General features: G+C 38.7%; 1 protein-coding gene across 3 annotated transcripts; it reads left to right on the top strand.

Moving 5' to 3' along the window:
* The first annotated feature begins 10 nt into the window (after positions 1-10).
* cabp2a (calcium binding protein 2a) lies at positions 11-27,629 on the top strand. 3 transcript variants are annotated; one of them, XM_057843926.1, is made up of 7 exons: positions 11-263; positions 529-711; positions 21,859-21,889; positions 22,412-22,546; positions 24,282-24,391; positions 24,492-24,639; positions 24,894-27,624. In XM_057843926.1, the coding sequence occupies exons 1-7, from the start codon at positions 204-206 to the stop codon at positions 24,917-24,919; spliced, it is 693 nt and encodes a 230-aa protein (XP_057699909.1). In that variant the 5' UTR covers positions 11-203; the 3' UTR covers positions 24,920-27,624. The 3 variants fall into 3 exon arrangements, with proteins under 3 accessions (XP_057699909.1, XP_057699908.1, XP_057699910.1); XM_057843925.1 differs by lacking the exons at positions 11-263; positions 529-711 and adding exons at positions 7,347-12,226; positions 12,541-12,762 and having other exon boundaries at positions 24,894-27,626; XM_057843927.1 differs by lacking the exons at positions 11-263; positions 529-711 and adding an exon at positions 18,021-20,830 and having other exon boundaries at positions 21,778-21,889; positions 24,894-27,629.
* Positions 27,630-27,951: the final 322 nt, after the last annotated feature.

Here is a 27,951-nt window from a genome sequence, read left to right as displayed (position 1 = left end):
GTTGCACTGGATACTAGAAGGCATACGAAAATATGATGCATAGAGCAGGAGGGATGAAAGGGAGGCAGGGATGAGAGAAGGAGGAGCAACCACAGTAAGAGATGCGCCTCAGATTATCAACCAGCATCAGATGCTCTACAAACAGATAAAGAGGACGAAAGGAAACAGCAGGCGTCTCTGTGAATGCAAATTTGGCGGCAAAGATGACTGACATGAAGAGCATGTCATCCATGGGGGTACCAGAGGAAAAGTTAGTGAAGAAGGTCAGTTGATGCACAGTTTTCATAATGTCTAACACTTGGTGGTGACCTGCATCCTGCTATTTTTCATCTTGTTATCTTGGTCTGAACTTCTTCTCCCAAGCATCCCTCATTTGAGGCCCAACTTGTTTCAACACGCTCTATATTTGATACATATCTACAACCATCTGTCTGTTTTTTGTGTCATAATTGCTTTCTATTGTCCAAACATGTACACTTGCACTTCACAAGTCTCTTCTCTGGTAATTCAGAATTGCATTCTCTACAGGGTTCCATTAAAAAGAAGATTGAGTCTCTGAGGCGGTGGAGTTCAGCTAGCATAAAGAGGCCTCCAAAGCCTAAGGCAAAAACCTTAAGTCTGTCTTCCCCTGTGGGAGACCGTGATGACCTCTGGTTGCACGAGGGAGACGGGAGGAAACTGCGGCCCATTGTTGACTCCGTGTTTGGACAGGTAGGATTCCTAAATGAGCAGTAGTTTTTTGTAAATCAATTCGCTCATTGTGAGAAATGACCTCTGAAAAGATACTAAAGAATTTAGGGGGGAATATATATACGGTATATTATAGTAGTAATAGTTGTAGTAGCTACTTTATGATTTATTATTTTTCTATTCTTTCAATTCTTGGGCAGCAAAGTGATTCACTCACAAACGACAAAATTAAAGTGAAGCTGGTCAAAAAGTATATAGATTTTGTCAGGACAGCTCAACGTCTTAACTTTTATGCCACAAAGTTATGACACTTTCCTTCCTATACAAAGCAAATAAATGTCTGGTGAGTCTGATTTTGGAGCCTTCAAGGAGACAAAATCTGTAGGTCGAGCCTCAAGAGAGGAGGCGTGGAGGCCCTAACAAATGGGAGTTGTCTGATTTTGTCATAGCTCGCTGGGAGAAAGCAGAGCGGGAGGGGGCAGGAGGGAGAATTCACGTTCTCATTAGCATTTGCATTTAGCGTGGCGAGGGTCATCTTAAACTCTCAGGCAACTTTTTTTTTTTTTTTTTTAACATTCAGTTCGTGGCCTCCAGGTGGGTACAATTAATTGAAAATGATGTTCTATTTTCCTGCTGAGTTTGCATTACCATCACCAAGTTGGCATTGTCCTTGCAGATGCTACAATATACTGTATATAATATATATATTAGGCCTGTCAACAATAACGCGTTAACGACCATGATTAATCTGGAAATATTAATTCATTTAAAAAAAAAAAAACGCAATTTACCGCTCACACTAAGTTTTGCCACAACTGCCTCCCCTAGTCTCACACACTGATGTTTACATTCTCCGCGCTGCAATGCAGGACATAATGCACCCAGCCACGATGAGTGAGGATGATGACCAAATTCCGTTTTAAAAAGCTGCCTAATGGAAATCTGGATAAAACCAAAGTTGTGTGCACATACTGATGTAATGAACTGTCGTTCGATCGAAGCTCAACCAGCCTAAAGTACCACCTTCGGGCACACCTAGTGTTAGCAATAACTCTAACACTGCGGGAAACAAGCCTCAGTCATCAAGCTACACTGGCAGAGTGCGGACTCGGACTTGTCAACAAACGACAACAAGTAGGTTGACTACTGCTATCGCTACATGGGTAGACAGAGACTGTAGAGTGTGGACCCATTAACATAGTCGAAGACGAGGGCGTTGAAAATCCAATGACAACAAACAACAACGACAAACCACTAGACAGGTACAAGGCAGTGCCAGCATGGACTCATGTCCACTACAGTGGTGGTCTGCGCACAGTGGTGCCCACAGTAAGCTGGCCCATGCAAAAAAAAGCGTCTGGTCACACCTGCCACAACCGTTCCTTGCGAGAGACTGTTTTCTTTGACAGGGCGCATTGTTCAAAAGAAAATATCTGCTCTGTTATCTGAAAATGTCAACAAGCCAGTTTGCCTGAGCGGTTGGTTAAAAAAAAAAAAAAGAGTATGACTGGCTAACTTAAGCAGTGTTTCTAAACACCTTTACACACAGTTTAGTGTAATGTTTTTCAGTTAAGAGTGTGAAAATTGACTTTTTTTTTTTTTTTTAATCACACAGCTTTCAAGCCATTTAGTGTAAAACTGCAAATGCTGCATTTATTTGTGTGAAATGTTCAATTTAACAGACAAGTTGTTTACACATTCTTTGAAACATTGTTAAGCTATTGTTAATGCATTGTGCTTGTCTGCTCTTTAAATTGGTAGTTAATTTTGGGTAATATGCCAAACGGTACTTGAGCCACATTGTTTGTCTGAGGCACTTTAATCTGTTAAAGCTCTTTGCTGTATCATACAATTTATTTTATTTATTATTTTATATGAGCTGAGTTGTTAAATAAAATTTTAAAACTCTATTTGGTTAAGTATTAATTCATTCACACATCATACATTTCATCTTAAAACAAATTTGAAGTCAATGGTAGTATTTTCCTAGATTTTTTTTTTCCTGAAGAGCAACTTTATTTATCCCAAGGGAAATGTGATTAATCATGATTAATCACACAGTTGACATATGATTAACTAGATTAAATTTTTTAATCGTTCGACAGCATATATATATATATATATATATATATATATATATATATATATATATATATATATATATATATATATATATATATATATATATATATATATATATATATAATTTTTAATTACCAAAAATAGTCATTTGCTCAAACTTTTCTTGGATGACATATTCATGAACCTTGTGTGATGTTTTTTGACAAAACAACTGGAGCAAAGACAGGAGAGGCAGGAGATTCAGAGCCTCACCCGCATATTGAAAATATATATAATATATATTAGGGGTGGGGTGATTCACACAATTCACGGTTCAGTATGTACCTCGGTACGGGGGTCACAATTCGGTGCGGGAGTTAGTACAACAGGAAAAACAAAAAGGCCTTTTTTTCTCGCAGCATTTCAAAGTTAAAGTTTGTATACAGTACACTCTTATATCGGTGATGTTTTTTTGTTTTTTTTTTTAAGTGTGACCTACGTTTTGTTTGTTTTTTTTTTCATGAAAAAAATCAGTTCAATTCAATCAGATAATATAACCATATTTGATATCAAAGATGTTATAAAATGTATAATGTAATAACGTGTAGAACAGGAAACGTAACGTCAGTTACTATGCCGATTAGCTAATTGCGCTTATAATGAGGAAACTGAATTATGAACTCAATTACTTTTTGGGAGTAATTTGTAACTGTAACTAATTCCTTTTTTAAAGGAAGATTAACACCACTGGTTAGCAGTAATCTCTTTTCACTATTGATCTACTGTATAATCGATCCAATTTAATAGCTGGCTATTCTGCACTGTAACAAACTTTCCATCTAGACCAGTGGTCTTAAACATATGGCCATAGGAAATTATTTTGTGGCCCCCTACTTGACATCTAAGTTAGTGTTTGACATTGTCCTGGGCTCTTTTTATTTATCTTTAATGGTTTACAGTACAAGCTAGCGTGGGGAAGGCTCATGAAAGTTTTCAAGAATGTTTATTTTCATTAAGTGAATTAGCGACAGCAACCTGATAGAAACATAACTTCAAACTGACATCAGGTAGAAGGAAAATACTGTATATCCTTCCACTCAGTCATGTCTCTCTCAATACCTGCTATGCAGAGAAAGGTTAGTGACCAACATCGCCAGTTTCAAGAAAAGCGAAAGAAAGAATATTTTTCTGTTTGAGTTAGTTGATAACGAACATTGGCTCACTTGTACTTAAAAAATACTAGAAACCAATTTGTGGAACACTTGAACATTCATACAGACTGTATCCAGCAACCCCCGAATAACTTGACTATGGCCCCTTTTCCACGGAGCTGTTGATTGTGCTCGTTGTTGGGTTGTGGTTAGCACCGGTTCTTTCTGTTTCCATCAAGCAAGCACTGGCTCCAGGGACAGAGACCGGGTGCAACCCTCTGCTGGGCCAAGCAATGGCCAGCTAAGCACTAACTGCATCAGGGCCCTGGTGGGCGTCTTGTGATGGTTTATTTTCTACACGTTCCCGTTTGCCCGCAGCATCTCGCAACATTTTACCAGGAAACTATTTCAAATCATTTCTTTGCAACACCAGGGAAGACAGCAATCAGTACTCAACCAGTGAAAAGAAAGACAATCCTGGTCCGTGATTATTTAATAACATCCACTTATTATAATTGTTAAAATAATGTATGCTCTCAAAAACAAATGGAGCAGATGATGAAGATGGTGGGGGCCCTAGGATGAGGGCCAGAGGCTGATGGATGTCATATAGAAGGAAAGGCAGAAGAGATTGATTGGGATTTGGCAGGGATTAGATTAGAGTTGCAATGAGTGAGAAGACAAGACAGCCAGATGCACATCATTCCCAGCACGTTTTTTCTTTCTTTTTCCTGAGCAACATGAGATTGAAAAAACTTTGGACATGAAACACAGTCAAACCACCAGTGTCTGTCAAATAAGACAAGTTTGACAAGGGGGGGGGGGGGGGGGGGCGGGGCGGGTACACTGGTTTCCAGTCAATAAAACAGCACTGTAGACACATGAAAAATCATACAAACATTCATTCATTCATTCATTCATTCATTCATTGAAACCAGAACCTCAGACTGAGAGTCAGATATCCAGACCAAAATATTCCATTATTTCATTCATTGAAATTTGTTATCTATTGACTGTAGACTGCAGTCCCACACGTCAACAATTTAAATTCTGGCAATCGGGCATTCGTTTAAATGTTTAATAGAAATACCTCTCTCCAACTATCAGGTTATTTTCTAAAATTTATCCCATTTACAGTTGGGGGTGAACTGGGACCCACAGACCTCTTGCACAAGACACAGAAAAATCATTCTCCCTCACATTGATTATTGCAAAAATAAACGCTTTAGCAATTCAGAATGAGAACAATACCCCATAATAGAGACTTTTGTTAAATTTGAAACACATATACAGTATTTTGATATTGACGTTCTGCTCTATTCATTGCACAGTGAATTAAGATTAGACCTTAGATGCATATTAATGAGAACTTTATTTTAAAATCATGACTGGTTTTATCCGTCTTATGAAAGTAGGTTGGCAGCTGGGCCTTCCCCAAAGTAGCATTTATTACAGCAACAGTTGTGTCCACTACAATGGGATAGAGAGCAGGAACACACAGTTCTAGTCTGCTGTATTTGTAACGTACACTATATGATTTATCCTATTAATGTAATCCAGTGTGTGAGAGTGTGCAAAAAAGTAATCAGAGCAAAGGGTGGCTACTTTGAGGATACTAGAATATTATGCATGGTTTTAGATATTTCACCTTTTTTAGGTACATACAGTAATTCCACACATGTTCATTCATAGTTTTATTACCCAAAGTGAGAATTTACAATGTAAATGGTCATGAAAATATAGAAAACGCACGAATGAGAAGGTGTGTCCAACCTTTTGTTCTGTACTGTATATGTGTATTTGTGTGTGTGTGTTGGGGGGGGGGGGGGTATGTACAGTGGGGCAAATAAGTATTTAGTCAACCACTAATTGTGCAAGTTCTCCCACTTGAAAATATTAGAGAGGCCTGTAATTGTCAACATGGGTAAACCTCAACCATGACAGACAGAATGTGGAAAAAAAAAACTGAAAATCACATTGTCTGATTTTTAAAGAATTTATTTGCAAATCATGGTGGAAAATAAGTAGTTGGTCAATATCAAAAGTTCATCTCAATACTTTGTTATGTACCCTTTGTTGGCAATAATGGAGGCCAAACGTTTTCTGTAACTCTTCACAAGCTTTTCCCACACTGTTGCTGGTATTTTGGCCCATTCCTCTATGCAGACCAGTGATGTTTTGGGGCTGTCGGTGGGCAACATGGACTTTCAACTCCCTCCACAGATTTTCCATGGGGTTGAGATCTGGAGACTGGCTAGGCCACTCAAGGACCTTGAAATGCTTCTTACGAACCCACTCCTTTGTTGCCCTGGCTGTGTGTTTGGGATCATTGTCATGCTGAAAGGCCTAGCCACGTCTCATCTTCAATGCCCTTGCTGATGGAAGGAGATTTTCACTCAAAATCTCTCGATACATGGCCCCATTCATTCTTTCCTTTACACAGATCAGTCATCCTGGTCCCTTTGCAGAAAAACAGCCCCAAAGAATGATGTTTCCAACCCCATGCTTCACAGTGGGTATGGTGTTCTTCGGATGCAATTCAGTATTCTTTCTCCTCCAAACATGAGAACCTATGTTTCTACCAAAAAGTTCTATTTTGGTGTCATCTGACCATAACACATTTTCCCAGTCCTCTGCTGGAACATCCAAATGCTCTCTAGTGGACCGCAGTTGGGCCTGGACGTGTACTTTCTTCAGCAGGGGAACACATCTGGCAGTGCAGGATTTGAGTCCCTGGCGGCGCATTGTGTTACTGATAGTAACCCTTGTTATTCTGGTCCCACCGCTCTCTAGGTCATTCACTAGGTCCACCCGTGTGATTATGGGATTTTTGCTCACCGTTCATGTTATCATTTTGATGCCACGTGGTGAGATCTTGCATGGAGCCCCAGATCATAGGAGATTATCAGTGGTCTTGTATGTCTTCCATTTTCTAATAATTGCTCCCACAGTTGATTTCTTTACACCAAGCTTTTTACCTTTTTTAGAATCAGTCTTACCAGCCTGGTGCAGTTCTACAATTTTGTCTCTGGTGTCCTTCGACAGCTCTTTGGTCTTGGCCATAGTGGAGTTTGGAGTGTGACTGTCTGAGGTTGTGGACAGGTATGTTTTATACGGATAATGAGTTAAAACAGGTGCCATTAATACAGGTAACGAGTGGAGCCTCGTTAAACCTCATTAGACCTCGTTAGAAGAAGTTAGACCTCTTTGACAGCCAGAAATCTTGCTTGTTTGTAGGTCACCAAATACTTATTTTCCACTCTAATTTGGAAATAAATTCTTTTAAAATCAAACAATGTGATTTTCTGTTTGTTTTTTTCCACATTCTGTCTCTCATGGTTGAGGTTTACCCATGTTAATAATTACATGCCTCTGTAATCTTTTCAAGTAGGAGAACTTGCACAATTGGTGGTTGACAAAATACTTATTTGCCCCACTGTATGCTATATATAATCATCTTCTTGGCTTTCTCCACTTTCTAATCCTTAGTCTCCTACTCACTTTTTAAGTAGAGGTCTCTCTGCTGTCACCCTCTTTACTCCTCTGCTCTGACTCCAACAGGTCAATAAGGTGGTGGAGTGATAATTATTAGTGTAATATTATGACTATCCACTGATGATAATCATACGTGAATGAGCTCAGCTCCTGTCATCTATGCGTAAAGTGAGAAACACAGCTGATGCTCCAGAAGGAAGTCACCCCAAAGATAGTGGTAACAAGAGTGCACAATTAACTCTAGTAGGACCTTCACAATTGATTTCAGACTAACTAGCTAGCAGCAGGTAAGTAGCAGCGTTAGTTTAGAACTGGGATGTAACTCTTGACTGTAAAACAACAAAGGAATATGTACGCAGAGACCAACTGTGGGAAAAAAAAAGGTACTAGGTGCTAGCAATGTCACAGGGAAAACGCGGACTGGATTTTAAAATATATGGGCGTTCTCTATATAAACAAGTAAAATGGATTGGATAGCGATGCCCTGAAGGTGCGCTCTACCTTACTCTATGAAGTAAGGGGGAAACTGACAGATTTATGATCATATTTAAGTTAAAAATGACAGGTTATATGATACTTGATTTAAACTAATATTCTGGCAACTTTATAGTTAATATGTCAGCATTTTTTTTTTAAATTGTTTTGTTTTTGTTTTATTTAATTATTATGGGGGGGCTTAAGAATATTTTAGGGGGGCCAAAGCCCTTCTAAAATAGGCCTAACAACGCCACTGTAAATGTTGTCAATTAATATTGAATTATTATTGTTTAATATCTCTACATTTTTCTTTTTACAGACTGAGTAATCCTTTAGTCTATTTATTAATAAAAAAACAAAAAAAAAACACCTCTTTCTAGTCCAACCATCCTATTTATTTCTATGGCATGTAAATAAATACTGTTGGTAGTAGTTTCATGATATATTCGTGTTTATCTGTTAATATACACATCTCAGCACACAAACCACTGCCAACATTTTTGACATGGTAAATGCCAGGTTTTAGCAGTTTAAAATCCACATATTTGGACTGGGTCCATATTGTTGTTTACTTTTGCAGCACTGGGTTTTCTGACGAGCTAACTTCTGTGCTTCCGGCTGTCGAGGGAATACACATAATTTGTCAACAAACTGCTGTTTTGAATTTTGTCACCAACATTCCAATTAATTCAAGCCATTGCCTTTGTTTTAAATTTAAATCACCCTATGATTTTAATGATTTTCCAAATACTATATATGTCCTGCAACAACAGCGCTTTATCTTTATCTTTATCATCAAGTGATTGTGTGTGAAAATGTACAATGCATGGAAATGGCCACTCCTGGGCTGAGGTTCACTAATCTGGTAGCTGTCCAGCTGGATCAGGAGACAGAAGCACATACTGTTATATAACTGAGACATTTGTCATCTCATCGGTCTCCTTGTAAAAGAGAATTCATATTCCCATTGTTTTTTGGATTCATGTTTCTAAATTTAATACTGGGTGTCGGAGAGACAGAAATGTCTTGTTGATTTGCATTTTACTTTTTATGACCTCTACTGTTGGTCCTTCTGTATCACAGTCTACTCTAAACGCAGCTCTCGCTTCCAATTCCTAACAGAAAAAAACTATTACCTCTGCTGCACTCTGTTGGTGACTTTTTGATAATGCAATTTGTCCAAAAATATTCTTTCCACATGGATTACATTAGGCTGGTAATCTCCCGGGTCACCATGTTGGCACATTGGCCATGAAGTTGCACTTGCTATGTGAAGGGCAGTGGACCATGACACTGACTATGTACTTCTGACATATAGGACACAGTACATTGAATATTACGCACACAAATATAATTATTTTTTAGGAATTGCTTCCTATTAAAAAGCAGATTTTAGCAAAGGACATTTACTTGTATGGAATTGTGTTATTTTTAACTATCACCCACTACCCCACCCCACTTTGTAAGTTTAGATTTAGTTTGAACCACAAAAAAATTCAACCACTGTATTAACACCGTATTTCATCAGTCCTACTTACTTTTATTTTTCTCTTTTTCATTATTTGCCTTTTTTGGCACTGTTTGGTTTGTTTGATATCATATGGTATTGGAAATAAATGAATTATACCAGTGGTTGCACCACGAACCAGTGTAATTTGGGCCTTTTTTCACAGACCGGCACAATGTGGCAAAAAAAATACAGAAAATATAAAATAACACGACCTGGCTGAAAATGAATGTTAAGTGCAGGGAAAATGTTACTCACCAGATGCTTAATCAACCTTTTTTAAGTGCAGCCTCTCCTAAACCTGACGGCAAATATCCTTGGTCGCAAGGCATAGAAGGAGTATGACTTTTGTGTGTGTGTGTGTGTGGGGGGGGGGCAAAACGTGTTGATGACCCCCAAAGGCGGTGTCAGCAATAAAATTAAGTTACAAGATATATGCTCAGTGAGTATGGTTGGGGTCTCTAAGGTGCTTGTCTAAGGTGGTCTGTTCAAAAAATAATTTTGAACCATTATAAAATACTTTGTAGGATTCTTGTTTATTTCATTCATTTTTGTTTGTTTGTTTTACTGCTTTACAACATTTATGGACAACATTTTACCAGTTAGGTCTTTACTGTATTTCAAATTCATACATAGGGAAAAACATGCGCGGTAGGCTGATTGAACACTCCAATTTGTCTGTAGGTATGTGTGTGCATGAACGGTTGTTTGTCTCATTGTGCCTTGCGGTTGGCTGGCAACCAATTCAGGGTCTATCCCGCCTACTGCAGTTAGCTGGTATAGGCTCCAGCACCTCCGCCACCCTCATGAGGATAAGTGGCATGGAAAATGAATGAATGAATACATAGGAAAGTCAACAATATGCAATGAAATATTTGTATTGAGTTCATTTTGCCTACACTTGTAAATTCGTTAAAACTTTTCTTTTATCCCAGGCATTAGAATGCAATGACATGTTTCGGCCACTATAGGGGGCACTGCTCCGCCTTCCCCCCCTCAAACTCCTCGTCCAGTGGCAGGAATAATAAATTATTTTCCACTTGTGAAAGGTTTCTTGGCTAATTTAGCGTTACGGTTCGCCACGAGGTACAGTATGATGCTTTCAGCTTTTGTTGATGTGGTGGCCCTCAATGACTTTTTTTTTTGTTTAAAAAATTCCAAAGGCCTACTTCTTATTCCAGGGTGCTTAGTCTCTATGTGCTGAAGCAGCTTTGAAGGCTTCATTGCCTCATTTACTAACTTTTGCCCACATATAATGCAGAGTGGACACGACTTAGGCTCGTCTTCTAAATAGTCAGGTGGCCTTTCCCCTGTAAAAAGCTGTCCAAAGTCTGTCTGTTTTTCATTCATCTTCCCTAGCGTGTGGGTTTATTATTTTCGAAAGCAAATCCGATGTGCCTAAATCATACCTCATTATCGAAGAGAAGCGCACATAGATATAAAAAAAAAAAAAAAATAGACGCTAGCTCTAATTGATTTCTATGACGACATCCTATCCAGTTTTATTATTATATATATTGGCTAAAAAAACGACCGGGAGTACACCGTCCGTCATTGCTGAGATGTGCCATCCGCAGCACACAGCTAGCAGCCAAAGTCACTGTTAGCACTGACTGACGCTGAGCTGCTTCTGAGGTGTGTAAACATTTCAGTAATGGCGGCCACCATTAGAAGGTGATGTCTACATATTGCCACTCAGATTATTCAATAGACTAGGCAGGCATATTGGTGTGTCAAGAGGCACAGGCCAGAATACGGTCATTATAAAATTATTTATTATTTCTGTGCGGCCCAGTAGCAAATGCGCCACGAACCAGTCCCCGGCCCAGTGGTTTTGGACCACTGGATTATACTACGCAACCTGTTGTGCTTTATGACTAATAGAAGTATTATAGTTTTTGCAAATGTGTGTATATACTGTATATTTACAGTATATATACGTCACACAAATCCTAATAGACAGCTAGGAAAGTCTGTCTCGTGCATACATCCTGCTTTAAACAGCTTAATCAATTTAACAGGATATTTAGTTTAACATTCCAAAGCAAAATTGCAAAAGTAAATGTCCGAGTCTTACAATTGCATGTCTCCTGTTTAGTACAGGAACTCAATTCAAGCCTTTACTCTCATGTCCAACATAACCCTTTCCTCTAATCTGAAATGCCTGGGATTAAACAGACAGCCAACTCCCCATCCGTAATTCTGCCCGTCCACCTCCCCCTTCCATCCTCTCTCATGCGCACACGGAGTTGTGCCAGGCTAGTCATTTTGAGACTACAAACATGATGTTTGAGGGGCAGAGAGAGGAAAGTAGGTGGGATGGATTAGATTAAGTTGGTCCAAATTCAAGGGATCATTCGCAGTAGGCTGTGGTGAACGATAGATAGACAAAATGTGTTTGTGTGACCAACAGAGAGAGGGAGAGAGAGACAGGCAGAGAGAGAAAACGTCCGAGTCATGCTATCAGAGATACGAGTTGTTTCAGCAGGGATATGACCTAGCTCTCCAATACCAACCTGTCACTCTTCATAACTGTTCATAATATTACCTTTCTTATTTTAAAGCTTTTTTTTAACCAGTCTCCTTTAACCTATTGGAATTTTAGATTGACCTTGGCTCTCTGGACTAGTAGAAACTGTAGCTCATTTGCACGAGAGGAAAGTTTTCTTTTCAGATGTTCAGTGGGAAATTGCAATGATATGGAAAGGATGTAGCACGCTGTTGGATTTTGGGTTTCAATGTGACCACTGAGAAGAACAGTTTGTGAGTGGGTAAAGAAGGGGAAAAGAGGGTGGTGATGGGAAATATCAACAAGACATCTAGAAAAAACAGTGCAAAGAGTAAGGTAAGGATGTGTGTGACTACTTTTTGCTGGATGATATGTTCTAGTCCATACTTTGTACCTCAGTAAGAAATTTAACCAACACGTTTGATTTTGTCAATATTTTACACTTAAAGAATAATAGCAGACTCTATTGAACATTAGCTACATTAGATAGTACAAATCGCATTGTAATGTTGGGTTACAGTAACTTTGTATTACCTTAAATCCATACTTACAGTATCAGTATGTTCTCAATAGTGAGAATAGCAGAAATGAATCTGTCCACTTCTGCCATTGATGAAATTGATCATTTTAATTACATCCCCTACTCCAAGGGGATGTCGCCTGTAGAGCAAAGTGGGTCCCCAATGGCTACAGCCATGCTCGGGGGCCAGGGGGATGCAGGCGAAATGGACACAGAAGAAGACGAGGAAAGAGGAAGCGAGCCGGAGTTCGATGAGCCGCTCTGCGCTCTGGTTAAAAACTGCAACATGTTGCACAACATAGTGGGGCCTGCGTGTGTCTTCCTCAAGCAGGGCTTTGCACAGAGCCAGCTCGTATGTATGACTTTTGCACACACTCTCAGAAAAAATGACAAAAACATTGGCTGCTCATGAGACGGGCAGATGATCTTTTTGTTCAGATTTATGTCATGCAATCATAAAATGTAGGGAGGAATAGCTAGCAGCACTAATTGAAAAAAGACATTAAGAACATACTATAGTTACAGATTATGGTGGATATACTGAATTACAGTACACATGGGACATGAGATAATCTTTGAATGTAGAGTGGACTTTTTACGACAGAGCTTCAATTCATTTAATGTATGATGTGCTGTGCTTGTTTGGCAATATTTTACTTTATTTATAATTACACACTATGTTACAAATTGTTGATGAAGGCGGTTCCAAAATACAATGAAGGGCAGCTTTCAAACAGTGACATAATATTAATGTCCCTGCAAATAGAAAAATGCTGCACCAGACCAATCACTCCTACATCAAGTTCATATCTGAACCCATCAATACTTTTACACTGCTTATCCTCACTAGGGTCTCACTTCATTGCATTTTAGTTGACCATGGGCAATGAGAAAGGTACTCCCTGGGCTCTTTTCTTTGTATATAGTCTCACTGCTTTTTTTTCTTTTTTAAACCGAGTCACATTCATTTCTAGAGCCTTAATCCGGAACAATTTGCTTGACAGGATTCACAGGCCCACAGACAATTTTGATACCCACTGAAGGAAAAATTTTTAGATAATCCAACAGATGGACCTTGAAATCACATTTTATTGAACTGGGAGCTAGTGAAAGTTAGCCAGTAGATGAGTAATTTGATCAAACTTTTTCATCCTGGTCAGAAGCCTACCCGCAGCATTCTGTACCGTTTGTAGTCTTTTTAAACTATAGGTAAGGGAAGACCTGCAATTCATTACAGTGTTGAGGGCGGGACGTGACCAGTGCGTGAATTATTGTCTCTCCGTCACCAGTAGATAAGATGGATCTGATCTTTGCAATGCTGCAATGAAGTTTTTCTCTCTTTTTCAATGGCGCCACCAGTGGGTGGCCAGGGGTGGCCACGGCCCCCAATATAAATTTTTTGGCCACCCTACTGGCCACCCCAGTGGCTAGTATAACAGTGGCGCGAGAAGTGGGGTGTTGAGGGTGCTGCAGCACCCCCTGGTGTTAAACCAAAGCTTTTTGGACCTGTTAATTTTCAAATGTGTTAATGTGTCACTGCCGTCTAGCTGCAGGGAATTGCATTATAGTACATGGGCACTTTTATATCCAATACAAAAACTCCAACACACACTGTAATATAACGGTGCCTTCGTAGTAGCCTAGTAGTAGTACATAAACTATCCAGCATGTATGGAGAAAATGTGCAATCATGACAAATTTGGACCAAAACGGCTCTTCTTGGATGGGAAAAACTAAAAAAGCGGTGAGTGACTTCCAGCGCCGCTGCAGTATAACGTCAGATTGTAGTAGCAGTGGAACTCAAAATGTTGACTGAACTGTTATGGACTATGCACATTAAATCATTAGTAACATTAAATATAGCACAATACAACAAAGTATATCAGTAGGTGTGTCCTTAAGTCTTTCTGATACTTTTTTTCTGGCCTTTTACTGCAACAACATAATAAAAACCTGAAATCATGGCTTTTAGTTTTGGTCTGCCACCCCAAGATTTTAAGTGGCCCTGTATGGCCACCCCGATGAACAATTTCTGGAGGCGCCACTGCTCTCTTTGTCTCTGTCTCTCTCTGTCAAACAGTGGGAATAGCTAAAAAGTGAATTACCTGTATATTATCTAGATACCTACAGTAAGTTGCAAAAACCCTTGCAACCATACTCAAATGAATCTTCGCAAAACTATGTTGGAGCAAAGAAGAGCAATCCCAAACCAATGGCACAAATTTGGAAGCAAAAAAATACATAAAATGCCTGTCCAAGGGAGAAGCGAGAACCATGCCAACTCCTGACAGCAGTGGTGCGGGAAGTTGGGTGCTAGAGGTGCTGCAGCACCCCCTGGTGTTGGGGGAAAAAGTGTTTTGGTAGATTTTTTTAAGAATAAATAAATAAAACATATTGAAACAATAGCGTATTTAACTTTGGGGATTAAATGTATATGTTGAAATATATATATGTATATATATTTACTAATAAAATGGTCAACACCTGACACCTTGCTTGCTACCAAGTCACCTTGAATAAGGTGCTATTGGCGTTTTTTTTTTTTTCTTTACAAAAATGGCGAAATTTTCTAAAATTCAATTCGAGGTCGAAAATGACAATGATTATGATAGTTTAATATAGTGCCCTGTGAGGAAAAGTTAGCTGCAGATTTAGACCGTGGAAAACTTCAAATAGCTTGCATTGCTGCGATATTATTGTTTGGGGTTGCTGTTGAGATGCCGCTGTTGGATATTCGTGTGCAATTTATTTGAGTGTTGTGAAAAGTGGGTGTTACACTGAGTCTTTTTTTACTTTTTAGTTTTCAAATGTATTTCAATATCATTGCACTGTCTAGCTGCCGGGATTTGCATTATAATACACGGGCGCTTTTATTTCTGATACAAAAACTCCAACACACACTGTAGGTGAAATAGAACGCTGTCTTTGTAAGAGCCTAGCAGTGGTACGTAAACTACCAAGCATGTGTGTATGGAGAAAAGGCGTGAGAATGACAAATTTGGATTGCAACGGCTGTTTTTGGATGGGGAAAAACAAAATAAGATCTTCAGCACCCCTTGCTGTGAGTGACTTCAAGTGCCCCTGCCAGACAGATAATATAATCTTTTATGATGTCTCAAACTTTTAGCCCGTATTGTGTTTCTCAGTTCATTATTACTTTTCAATGTGTTTTCCTCCTGCTAAGTAATCAGAATTACAGTATTTGGTTTACCAGAATGAAATCTTACGCAACGTACCTGAAAGCAGTACTTCGGTGAACAAATACTCAGTATTTACCGTAATTTCCAGAGTATAATCCATTACATGGCGGCACGGTGGCTGAGTGGTTAGCACGTCTGCCTCGCAGTTCTAAGATCAAGGATTCAATCATGGGCTTCGGCCTTCCTGTGTGGAGTTTGCATGTTCTCCCTGTGCCTCCGTGAGTTTCCTCCGGGAACTCCGGTTTCCTCCCACATCCCAAAAACATGCAAGGTAGGCTGATTGAACACTCTAAATTGTCCGTATGAGTGTGTGCGTGAATGGTTCTATGTCTCCTTGTGCCCTGCAATTGGCTGGCAACCAGTTCAGGGTGTCCCCTGTCTACTGCCCGTAGTTAGCTGGGATATGCTCCAGCACCTCCGCGACCCTCGTGAGGAAAAGCGGCATGGAAAATGAATGAATCCATTACATTTTTTCTCCGTGTTGAACTATGCGCTTTATAATCCACTATGTGTTATTCATGGATTTTTACAAGCATGTTGCATGTCTTTTAATTTAAATATGGTAAATGGTAAATGGTGTTATACTTACCCCAAAACGTGAACACCAGCGGCCTATAGTCCAGTGCAGTTTATAAATGAACAAATATATTTTCGTTGTCAAATTTGATGGGTGAAGCTTCTGATAATTCAAGTACAGTGTATCACAAAAGTGAGTACACCCCTCGCATTTCTGCAGATATTTAAGTATATCTTTTCATGGGACAACACTGACAAAATGACACTTTGACACAATGAAAAGTAGTCCGTGTGCAGCTTATATAATACAGTTAATTTATTTTCCCCTCAAAATAACTAAAAATACAGCCATTAATATCTAAACCCCTGGCAACAAAAGTGGGGTCACCCCATCGAAATTAAGTACATCCCTAAATGTCCAAATTGAGTACTGCTTGAGAAAGCCCGCAAACAGTTTGCTGAAGACATGTCAACAAAGCACATGGATTACTGGAACCATGTCCTATGGTCTGATAAGACGAGCAGGCTTTCTTGTGTACCGTCTTCAGAAGAGGCTTCCTCCTGGGGTGACAGCCATGCACACCAATTTGATGTAGAGTGCGGCATATGGTCTGAGCACTAACAGGCTGACCCCCCACCTCTTCAATCTCTGCAGCAATGCTGACAGCACTTCTGTAACGAGTCACATGACATTTTGGAGGAAAAATGGCAAGCAGTACTCAATTTGGACATTTCGGGATGTAAGTAGTATATAAGTGGTGTACTCACTTTTGTTGCCAGGGGTTTAGATATTAATGGCTATATTTTGAGTTATTTTGAGGGGAGAATAAATTAGCTCTATTATATAAGCTGCACACAGACTACTTTTCATTGTGTCAAAGTATCATTTTGTCAGTGTTTTCCCATGAAAAGATATACTTAAATATCTGTAACTAATAGTCCTTACGTACCTGACATTTGTATGTACCAAATTAATTATTAGAATTTTTTTTTTAAGTTAAACGTTTGATTGAGTGTTTTTATTATTATATTTTCAATTCCATTCCTCTGTGGTGCAAAAAAGTTTTTGAAGAACCTTTTGTTGTAAAATAAGTAACAAAAAATGCGAATGGGGAAATGTGCAGTAAAACCACAAATTTTATTTAGGCTACAGTATGTGGTGGCATTTAAGTGCATGTTATGTTGCTAGAAATGAATAACACTGGGAAATCATTTTAAAGCTGTTTTTAACTAATTATTGGGTCCAAAACTGATGTCGTTTTTCTTCTTGACGCGACTCTCAATTGGTAAATGCACATAATTCGCGACATTGCAGTCAAGACTGTTTCTTACATATTTCATTTATGTCAATATTGGATTTCTTTTCCTTTTTTTAACAAGCACATGTGTTCATTATATAGTATTTTTCATTTGTTTTTAGAAAACGACGATCCCAAAAAAAATAGCGCGATAACTAAAGCTGCACGGATACCAGTATCGGCGGGGAGCCAATCGGGCCGAAATGGTGGTATCAGTATCGGCGAGTACCAGCAAAGAGGGCGCCGATACCATTTAGCGGTCCAGTATTATAACACTTGACCACAGCCTTTTTTTCTCCTGATGCTCACTACACTATCTGTTGTGTGATAACACGTGATCACTTTGCATGGGGGCGTGGTAGAGTAGTTGTCCCCCAACCCAGAGGTTGTGGGTTCAATTCTCCGCCCTGATGAACTCGTCTAAGTGTCCTTGAGCAAGACACTGAACCCCACGTTGCTCCTGGTGCTGCATCACCAGTAGGTGGATGGCGAGATAGTGTAAAGCGCTTTGAGCGCCTTGAAAGGTGGAAAAGCGCTGTATAAGTATAACACCATTAACCAAGCCAAGCAGCTATCTATTGGCCTGCTCCAGACCAATGAGAGCAGGCCAATAGCCACTCTTGACCAATGCCGGGGAAGCTTTTTCATTTGTAGGAAAAACAAACTACGAGAGGAAAATGCCGGCGGTCTGGAAATATTTAATTTAAAAATCTCTGTCGAGTACAATGGCTGCGTGCAAGATTTGCGACCTGAAAGTTTTGAGAGGTGGAGTTAAATCGGGTAGTTTCAATACCTCGAACTTGATAAAGCATTTGAAGACGAAACGTGAACGAACACAAAGAGTTTTAGGCTACAACAGCAGCAATTGCTACCAAGAGAAAGAGGGCTGGACCGGAGCAACAAACCCTGACCGGAGCAACAAACCCTGGTCAGCTTACTTCGTTTACTTTATTTTTATTGTCTTTTACTGAAAGAAATGTCACAGTAATTTGACACCTGTTTCAAAGTAGTGTTGCCACCTTTCAGAAATACAAATACAGGATTCCCCCCTTGCACCCAAAGCCGTACAGGCGACGAAAAAAAAGGGACATCCTCAAAACTTCCAAAATGCATAGAAATGTATCTATTTATATATATATTCTGTATTGGTTAAAAACAGAACACAACTATTAATTCCCAATATGGAACGATTCCTTATTTTAAAGGACGGGTGGCAAGCCTTTCCAAAAGTGCTGAAGAAGTAAGCAAAGTAAGCTAAGCTACAGTAAGTGGCTAAGTGTGTGTTGCTGCTGGTGCACAGAGAGGGAGGCTAATAAAGAGACAGGATGCTGTAGTCAATTATTATTGCTTATAATTTCATGAAAGTTGCACTGTTTGGCCTTTGAGAGCCAAAACTCAGGGTTTAAAAAAGTTTATGCATTATTCATTCATTGTATTTTTTTTTACTTTCTTACTGTTGGGCTAGTGTTATACATGTTTAAAATTCACAAATTTAGCACTATTTTGGCCTTTGAGAGCCAAAGGTGTATTTAACTTTGTCACCCATGCCGGGTATGCAATAAAAAGTTCTACCGGATTCACTTTATATACAGTGTATCACAAAAGTGAGTACACCCCTCGCATTTCAGCAGAAATGTATATCTTTTCATGGGACACCACTGACAAAATTTGAGTGCCTTCTCATCAGACCGTAAGACATGGTTGCAGTAATCCATGTGCTTTGTTGCAATGTCTTCAGCAAACTGTTTGCGGGCTTCCTTGTGCACAGCTATGCACACCAATTCGATGTAGAGTGCGGCGTATGGTCTGAGCACTAACAGGCTGACTGACCCCCCCCCACCTCTTCAATCTCCGCAGCAATGCTGACAGCACTTCTGTAACAAGTCACATGACATTTTGGAGGAAAAATGGCAAGCAGTACTCAATTTGGACATTTCGGGATGTAAGTAGAATATAAGGGGTGTACTCACTTTTGTTGCCAGGGGTTTAGATATTAATGGCTATATTTTGAGTTATTTTGAGGGGAAAATAAATTAACTGTATTATATAAGCTGCACACAGACTACTTCTCATTGTGTCAAAGTGTCATTTTGTCAGTGTTGTCCAATGAAAAGATATACTTAAATATCTGCAGAAATGCGAGGGGTGTACTCACTTTTGTGATACATTCAAATTTCAAACAAAGTGGAATCAGTATAGTATCGGTATCGGCCGATACTGCACAGCCAGGTATCGGTATCGGGGCCAAAAAATGGTATCGGTGCTGTCTTTCACAGTGTAATTAATGAAGTCAAATATATATAACTAAACTTCCTGCATAAGTACAGCAACAAAGCTTTTTAGTTACAAGACTGGCACAAAGTTCGGCAAAACAATTTGTAGTCTGACATTTCATTTATACTTTGTTCAAAATAATCCTGATTCAAAATATAACAGCAAAATTCAGCATTAAAAAAAAAAATCATTAAAACAAGCCACAAAATGTAAACAATTTGTCAAGTATCAAATGTATTATAATTCACGACAATCAATCCAGATTTAAACATATCAACTGTATGTGAATATACGCACAGTGTGCAGGTGTATTACTTTCCCCTTAAAAAAAACTGCAGATGACAAAATTGGTTTGCAGTGGGAAAATGAATAAAACGATAAGCCTTCGTGATTTGTAATACAATTTAGGTCTGTAATCTCCTTGTGTTGTCCCCTCAGCAACCTCTAATCCAATCCTGTATTATTCCTGCCGATGATGTGACGGCCTCACAAAACATATCGCGAACAGATGTATCCTTGTCTCACCTCAACTCTAAATTTCTAATATTTGTACCTATAGTATTTTAAAGATTATGGTAACAGTCTGTTATAATTTAATTATCATTATTATAATTATTAAATATTGGTTGACAGTTCAGAGTGTACTCTGCCTCCTGCCCGTTGTTAGCTGGGATAGGCTCCAGCACTCACTCAACCCTCGTGAGGATAAGCAGTTCAGAAGATGAATGAATGAATATATTGGTGGAAATAAACTTCCCAAAAAAACAAATCTTGGTCAGTGCTTCTAATAGTGTTCAGGTCGGCAAACTGACCACCAGTTATATAGCCACACCCTTGAGCAATGCTCAAAAGAGGAAATATTTTCAGAAGGCTCAGAAATATGTTTGACTGTTGGTGAATTACCACTATGTCCCAACTATAGGGTGCCATGCAGGCACCTGGGAACCTGGAGGTATCAAAACAACCTCTGAAAATGAGGTGGGGTTTCTAATTACCATTAAACACAACACGTGCAGTTGTATTTTGGAACAAACATTAGACATTTTCATGACATACTGTATGCTCATAGGAATGCTCTGCTTTTGTACCAGTGGTGGTACAGTTAGTTGGATGCAAGTATCATCCATACAGTGCTGCTCGAAAGTTTGTGAACCCCACAGCGATGGTCAGATTTTTTGTAAAAAAAACTAAAATAACCTTATTAAATGTTAAGTTATACCCAAATCCACAATACTGACATTCCAAATAATGGACTGAAACAAAAGAAATAGTTATATTGTCATTCTTTATTTAACAAAAGTGGTTGATTTAAGAAAAACTCAGATATCATGTGTGCAAAAGTATGTGAACCCCTTCAGTTAATAGGATATTGCGCCTCCTTTTGCAGAGATTACCTCAACCAAACGGTTTCTGTAGTGACTAATCAGCCTCTCACATCTACTTTGGGGGATTTTTGCCCATTCTTCCTTGCAGAACGCAGTCAGTTGAGAGAGGTTTGATGGGCGTCTGGCATGAACTGCTCGCTTCAGGTCCCGCCACAGCATTTCAATGGGATTTAGGTCAGGACTTTGACTGGGCCAGTCCAGAACACGAATCTTCTTCTTTTTCAGCCATTCCTTGGTTGTATTGCTGGAATGCTTTGGATCATTATCATGTTGCATGATCCACCTTCTGCCAAGCTTTAACTTCAAAACAGATGGCGTCAGGTTATGTTCTAGGATTTGACAATATTCCTCAGAATTCATGATTCCCTGGACTATGTGGAGTTGTCCAGGTCCTGAGGATGAAAAGCAAGCCCAGATCTTGACATTCCCACCTCCATGCTTCACTGTTGGGAGAAGGTTCTTTTGGTGGTATGCAGTGTTGACTTTTCGCCAGACATGGCGGTTTTGGTTGTGACCAAACAGTTCAATTTTGCACCTACATCAGTTGATGAAAACTCTTTTTAATTTAGTCTCGACAACACAACTGTTAAAAAAACAAAAAAAAACTACTGAATTGATTGATTAGGAAATCAGGTTGAAATAATAGAAAATTCCAAAATGTTGAGGGGGTTCACAAACTTTTGAGCAGCACTGTATATGTACATGGTGTGTACATAGTCCATGCTAACTGGGTTTCCCTCCTCTATTCATGCATCGTTTGGCCTACACCCTGCAGGACCGGGATTTACGGCCTGAAGAAATGGAAGGTATAAACACGCTTATAATATGATTGCATCTCTTCTCTCATCCTGGAATTTCTTTCACTTTGATCAGTTGAGTAGCAAAATAGGAGATTTTCTGACTTTGACCTCTTCGTGACTCATTCTATTTGTTTGCACTTTGTACTGTACGCTCATAATATGATTGCATCTCTTCTCTCACCCTGGAATTCCTTTCAATTTGATCAACTGAGTAGCAAAATAGGAGATTTTCTGACTTTGACCTCTTCATGACTCATCCTATTTGTTTGCGCTTTGTACTGTATGTCTCAGGTCTTTGGTATGTCTTTAATAATTATTTCAATGTATAAGATTTGACTTAACTGAGAGAGTTTGCAGTAGTTTAGTACAATAAATTTTGGTTTTAAAAAATTGAAAGTGTGTGTAATTGTAAAGTGTAATTGATGGAGAGTATAGCATTCCCAACATAATTTTTGTCAGCATGTAAACATTAAAATGCTCATCCATGTCAACACTAAATTCATGACTTGTATGTTATTGTCTTGACAGAGCTGCGTGAGGCTTTCAGAGAGTTTGACAAAGACAAGGATGGCTTTATCAGTTGTAAGGACCTTGGCGAGTGCATGCGAACTATGGGATACATGCCAACAGAAATGGAACTTATCGAGCTCAGCCAGCAGATCTGTAAGTCTAGAAAAACACACAATTGGAAAAAGGGAATACTGTACTGAATTTAGATATCATCCAACAGTCCTTCATCTCCCATTTGGTAATTCAAATCATATCAAAACAATCATGTCTCATGAGCAAGTTCATAATTAACTCAATAATGCTTTTTTTCTAAACGATTTTAATAAAACAATTAAACAAATGTTATTTATTTGCAAATAATATATAAAACATACCACAAAGGTAGATATTTATAAGGAACGTATAATTTCAATGGGCATTTTACAAAGCCTGTTTTAACAACCAGTGGTGGATGAAGTACTCACATTTTTGTTTACTTTGGTAAAAGTACAAATACAGGTGCAAAAATTTACTCAGAGGCAAAGAACCAGAAAATTAATTGACTGCTCAGTTTCATTTAAAACTGCGCAGAATTGGAAAAAAAAAAAAAAAAAAAAAAACAGGCAAAAACATTTTGACTGCACTGTAAACAGATGCTTAAAGCAACACTAGGTAACTTTTCAACCTTTATAAAATACTTTTATAACATTTGTGATGACATGTCGACTGACAACTAGTTGAATGACACCTCTTTTATATCTGAAGGAGGTCTGTATTGCTTTCACCAGAACTCATTAACTTTGAGTAGGGTGGCAGGAACCCTGCAAAAAAAAACTACAAATGTGCTGACTGCTTACGGCATACATCACTTCCCCCTTTCCCCATTCATTATAAAGACGGAAGACGATGCGTACGCTTTAGCACGAATTTTGCAAAGATGGCAGGGCAACAATAAACAAAAAGTTTTGTGTGAGGAGGAGAAAAAAAGCGAGGTTACCAGGAAATACTGAATAAACATTGGGCCAGCTTGCACTCGCTGGTGTGATGCCCTGCCCCCCAGCCCCCTCAACCGAACTCATCAGCGCTGACAAATTCGGGTGTAGTGGGGGGGGGGGGGGGTAGCCACACTAAGGCACATGTTGCTAACCGTCATATGCTATTGTTTAGCCACAACTGGATTCATTACCTTATTACTATTCATTCTTCGCACATCCACTGGAAACAGAAGTGTTGATTAATCCATCTGCAGATGACCGGGAGATTGATTTTTGATTGATTGATGATTTTACATCATTGCGGGTGTGCACTGGTCATTATGGGAAACGCAGCACTGGTCCTCATAGGAAACACAGTATTCCTTAAGGCAAAACACTACCGCTTTTGTCCTACGGCATCGCTAAAATTGACCAAAACTGAAAAGTTACATAGTGTTGCTTTATCAAGCTCAAAAACTTTGCTTGGTGGCTGATTCCATGCAACGATCAGGTGCATACCGCCACCTACTGTACACGAGTGTAGTAGCTTTTGCTGGTCAATATCTTGTTCACCTGCTAATCTTGATTGTACTCGTGTTGCTGCCTCTAGAGCTCACTTACGGTATAGATACACAGGGCTTATTGATTGCGCCGGAAACAAAAGTAACGTGTAATGCAGGCGACAAATTGAAAGTACTGCAATATAAAGTACAGATACCGGATGTAAAATGTAGTAAAGTGAAAGTAAAAAGTACCACTTCATATTCGTACAAGTAAAGTACAGACTGGAAAAAAAAGGTGCTCAAGTACAGTAATTCCGCCACTGTTAACAACCCATACACAAAGTTCATAATTTATACTTACTTTAGTTAGTTGTAACACAAATCTTTGGTTCAGCAGTACTAGTAAGTTGTTTTCTGTTTGTTTGCACCCAGGTGGAGGCAGAGTAGACTTTGAAGACTTTGTGGAATTAATGGGTCCAAAAATGCTGGCCGAGACTGCAGACATGATTGGAGTCAAAGAGCTGAGAGATGCCTTTAAAGAAGTAAGCATTACAATTACAATACTGCTTTCACAAACCAGTTGTTATTTGTGTTTTGATCTTATAACAATTATAATGTATCTTTTTCTCTTCACATTTCCAGTTTGACTCGGATGGGGATGGCCAGATCAGCCTCAGTGAGCTGAGAGAAGCCATGAAGAAGCTGATGGGAGAGCAGCTCAATCACCGTGAGATTGATGAAATCCTGCGTGATGTGGACCTCAATGGGGACGGAGAGGTGGACTTTGAAGGTTAGTGCCTGTGTGCATAAAAAATAATAATACATTTGAGGCAGTTTGCAGCTGTAAAACTGCATTGCATCACACTGATGAAATAATGAGCCGGCTCTCAACAAAGCATACATACTGTATCATACTAAAAAGAGATTATTTCTTGTCTCACCAGAGGGCGCCCTGTTAAAATAAATGGGTACCGCTGTGCAACTTCATAATTATGTAAGACTGAAATCCAATATGAGTTAACAGGTTCTTTTTTCTTTTCTCAGAGTTTGTGCGAATGATGTCTCGCTGACGACACAGCTTTGCTGCAATGAACGAGGACAACACACTGTTAATTTTCTGTCAATGTATTCCCTCTTGTTTGCATTTATATGTTTGTGTCAATCCTTTTATTCACAAACAAATGTCAGAGAACCCTATGCATGTGTTACTGTTCAGTGAGTATGTAATGTAACTGTTAACATGTAGGGACAATTGATCAAAGAGAGGGATGACAGAGCTAGTGTAAAATAACAATGTAACACAGAGTATGCTGACTCTTTTCATTAAACAATCATTTTTACAAATTGCAATGCCATTTTCAAATGTATGAATTAGGGAAATTGGCCTAAATCGAAAACCGAATTTCAGAAACACTTGGCCGAAGAAAACGAAAACCAAAAGGCCGAAAAATACACATGTCTATAATTCATTTTTTTATTTGATTTTCCTAAAAATTATTTTATTTAATTATTTTCCGATTAATGCTTTTTGCCTTGGCATTGGTTCTACAACCCTGGAGACTCGAGAAATTTAATTTGAAAGGTGCCAGTTCTGAAACCCCATGTCAGTGTGCGTTTCAGGTGTTCTGTCTGATTTTACACCCAAACAGAAATTGCAACTCACGGTTGGGACACTCGAAAAATGGGTCTCACGCCTCCAATTGCTAAGCTAAATGAGATCTCCATATACGTTTGTGTGGAACTGTAGTTCACAACAACAACAAAAAGTGATTGCGTTTTCGACAAAACTAGTAAAGCTCTTTAGCTATCACAATCTCCCCAACTCCTTAGAATAAGACTCGGCGTTTTCTTGAGGAACAAGTGGAATTGATCGAGAGCCAGGCGAGTGGGCCGAGTTTTAGTGGCGACGAAGCTGCGTGAACTTGCCCCTACCCGGATTAAACGTCGACTGGCAGAGGGGGTGTGGAAGTCGCGGGAAAAAAATTGACAAAAAGAGAACGTGTTTGTGCTATAAACGTATTGTACTAAACAACAGCAAATGCACATGTATGCATTTCGGTACTACTTTATTTGTATACTGTTTGCTTGAATAAACTCCAAGCTGCTCATGCACGGGCTCAAAGCACTTGTACTCGATGTGACGCGGGACATCAACAGAAAGCATCTTCAGAACGAGCGTGTAGCAGCAATGAAGAAAATTCATTTTATTTTTGTTCATTTGATAATTTATATATTTCGTTGATACCTCAAAATACTTCCGTCACGGACATGTTGGCTGTGAGCCAGTAGTGTTAGATCGCTGTGTTTTAATTACGTCATTACAAGAGGACTAAGGTTCTTCACACTTTTCGGTGGTAAACTTTCAGCCTTTTAACCGGAAAGCAAAAATGCAATTTTAGCTATTTTTGGCTGAAAGTTTTTGATGCCGAAATTTTGGTCACATCTCTAGCATGAATGTATTTGTGTTATATTTTGTTCTATTTTTTTCCAAAATTCTTTTTTTTTTTTTTTTTTTCAAAATTAACCAAATTGATTTATAGTATATGTCTCAGTGTGTAAACATACAATTCTAAATAAAGTCAGACTGGTAAACACGTGCACTTACAGCAACTCTCAAAGCATATTGTGGGCAATCAATTTGGATTATTCATTAATTCACTGAACCCCAGTTTGTTTTTTTTGTGTTTGTTTTTTCCCGCTTCTCATTGTTAAGAGCCAATTTTGAAAATTATCTTTAAATATGTGTGTAGTGATTACTTATCCAATCAACTATCCAGGGTTCAGTATTTTAAGAAAATTTAGGAAAACTTAAAAAGGATTAATAATTAGAATTTATTAAATTTTGTGATCACACGACTAAAAGAATACATTTTTAACTATGTAATTGAAACTACAAATAAAACCATCTGGATTAAATCAATTGAAAATTAATATAAATAAATACATTTTGAAGAGTGTCATACCAACCAAAAGTGCACTATAATAAAAAACTTGCATTTTACAAATTTAAATGTAGGTTTGACTGACACCAACTGTTACATAGTACCTGTATTGTCTCAAGTAATTATTTTTACGAAATTATTTTTACCTGTCAATATACAAATGATATATTTTTACAGTGTCAAAGGATTAGTAAAATATGCAATTAAACAAAACTGTACAATAAAGTGTTTTTGTCCAGCTTATTCATGTCCACTTTCATGAGGTTTTACCATTTTGTTGCTTGTTTTTTTGTTGTTGTTGTTTGTTTTGTTTTGTTTTTTAACTTGTAACTCTATGTTACACATACACAAATTAACAATTGTCCGTATACATAAACATTGTGTAGGCAAGGGGCACATCTTTATGCAAAATTTCAAAGCCAAATACTGTAAATGTTCCAGTATTTATGAGTTTAGTACACGTGAACCAGAACTGATTAGCTTTTTCAGGAATGAATTTCCTTCTATTGAAATTAAATTTCTTCACAGTTAGAGTGACATTTTTTATTTAATAAAAGAGATAGAGAATGCAGAAAATGAAAAGTAGACCTACTTAAAAATGTAGTTGGCTATGTAATCATCATCTTCCACTTGGTTATGGATACCAGGAGGGGGCACAACACCCAAAGCACTGGGTGAACATATCACTGATAACAGTATATTAAGGGTTATCTGTTCTTTTTTTTTTTGTTTGTTTGTTTGTTTTGGTTTGTATGGAAACTGACAGGGGAATCAACCAGTCACATTGTATTTTAAGTAGACAGGGGATATACCTTTTAGACCTTCCTGAAGTCCTAGACCAGGGCCACGGTGAGTGCAGGATTTCATTCCAACTGAACAAGAGGAGACATATTCAGAAATCTTTGAAGTGAATTAAATGGCGCAACCCCGCTAGGTTGCGCAAGTGCCCAAATGTAGCATTTATTGTCATTTATTGAGCTGAAACACACAGATAAACCGTACAACCATTATTTGAAGTCTTGAGAAATTAAAGGAGGAGATGTTTTGTGTAAGGGCTTAGAAATACATTTTAATAAATGCCAACAAATAAGTTCCTTACAGGACAGGCGTTTCGGTGAGGGCAATCATCGGGGTGGCGCACGTGGTTCAGCAGGTCGTCC

This window comes from Corythoichthys intestinalis, chromosome 8, assembly GCF_030265065.1.
Source record: "Corythoichthys intestinalis isolate RoL2023-P3 chromosome 8, ASM3026506v1, whole genome shotgun sequence".
NCBI lineage: Eukaryota > Metazoa > Chordata > Actinopteri > Syngnathiformes > Syngnathidae > Corythoichthys > Corythoichthys intestinalis.
This window is presented reverse-complemented; position numbering and strand designations above follow the sequence as displayed.

What these genes read in the sequence shown, in the direction of transcription:
- cabp2a (XM_057843925.1), top strand. Translation starts at nt 12,179, where the DNA reads ATGGGAAATATCAACAAGACATCTAGAAAAAACAGTGCAAAGAGTAAG. An exon ending in GCTTTGCACAGAGCCAGCTC is followed by an intron (nt 12,763 to 21,858) that starts GTATGTATGACT and finishes TACACCCTGCAG; the next exon opens with GACCGGGATTTACGGCCTGA. An exon ending in CGAGCTCAGCCAGCAGATCT is followed by an intron (nt 22,547 to 24,281) that starts GTAAGTCTAGAA and finishes GTTTGCACCCAG; the next exon opens with GTGGAGGCAGAGTAGACTTT.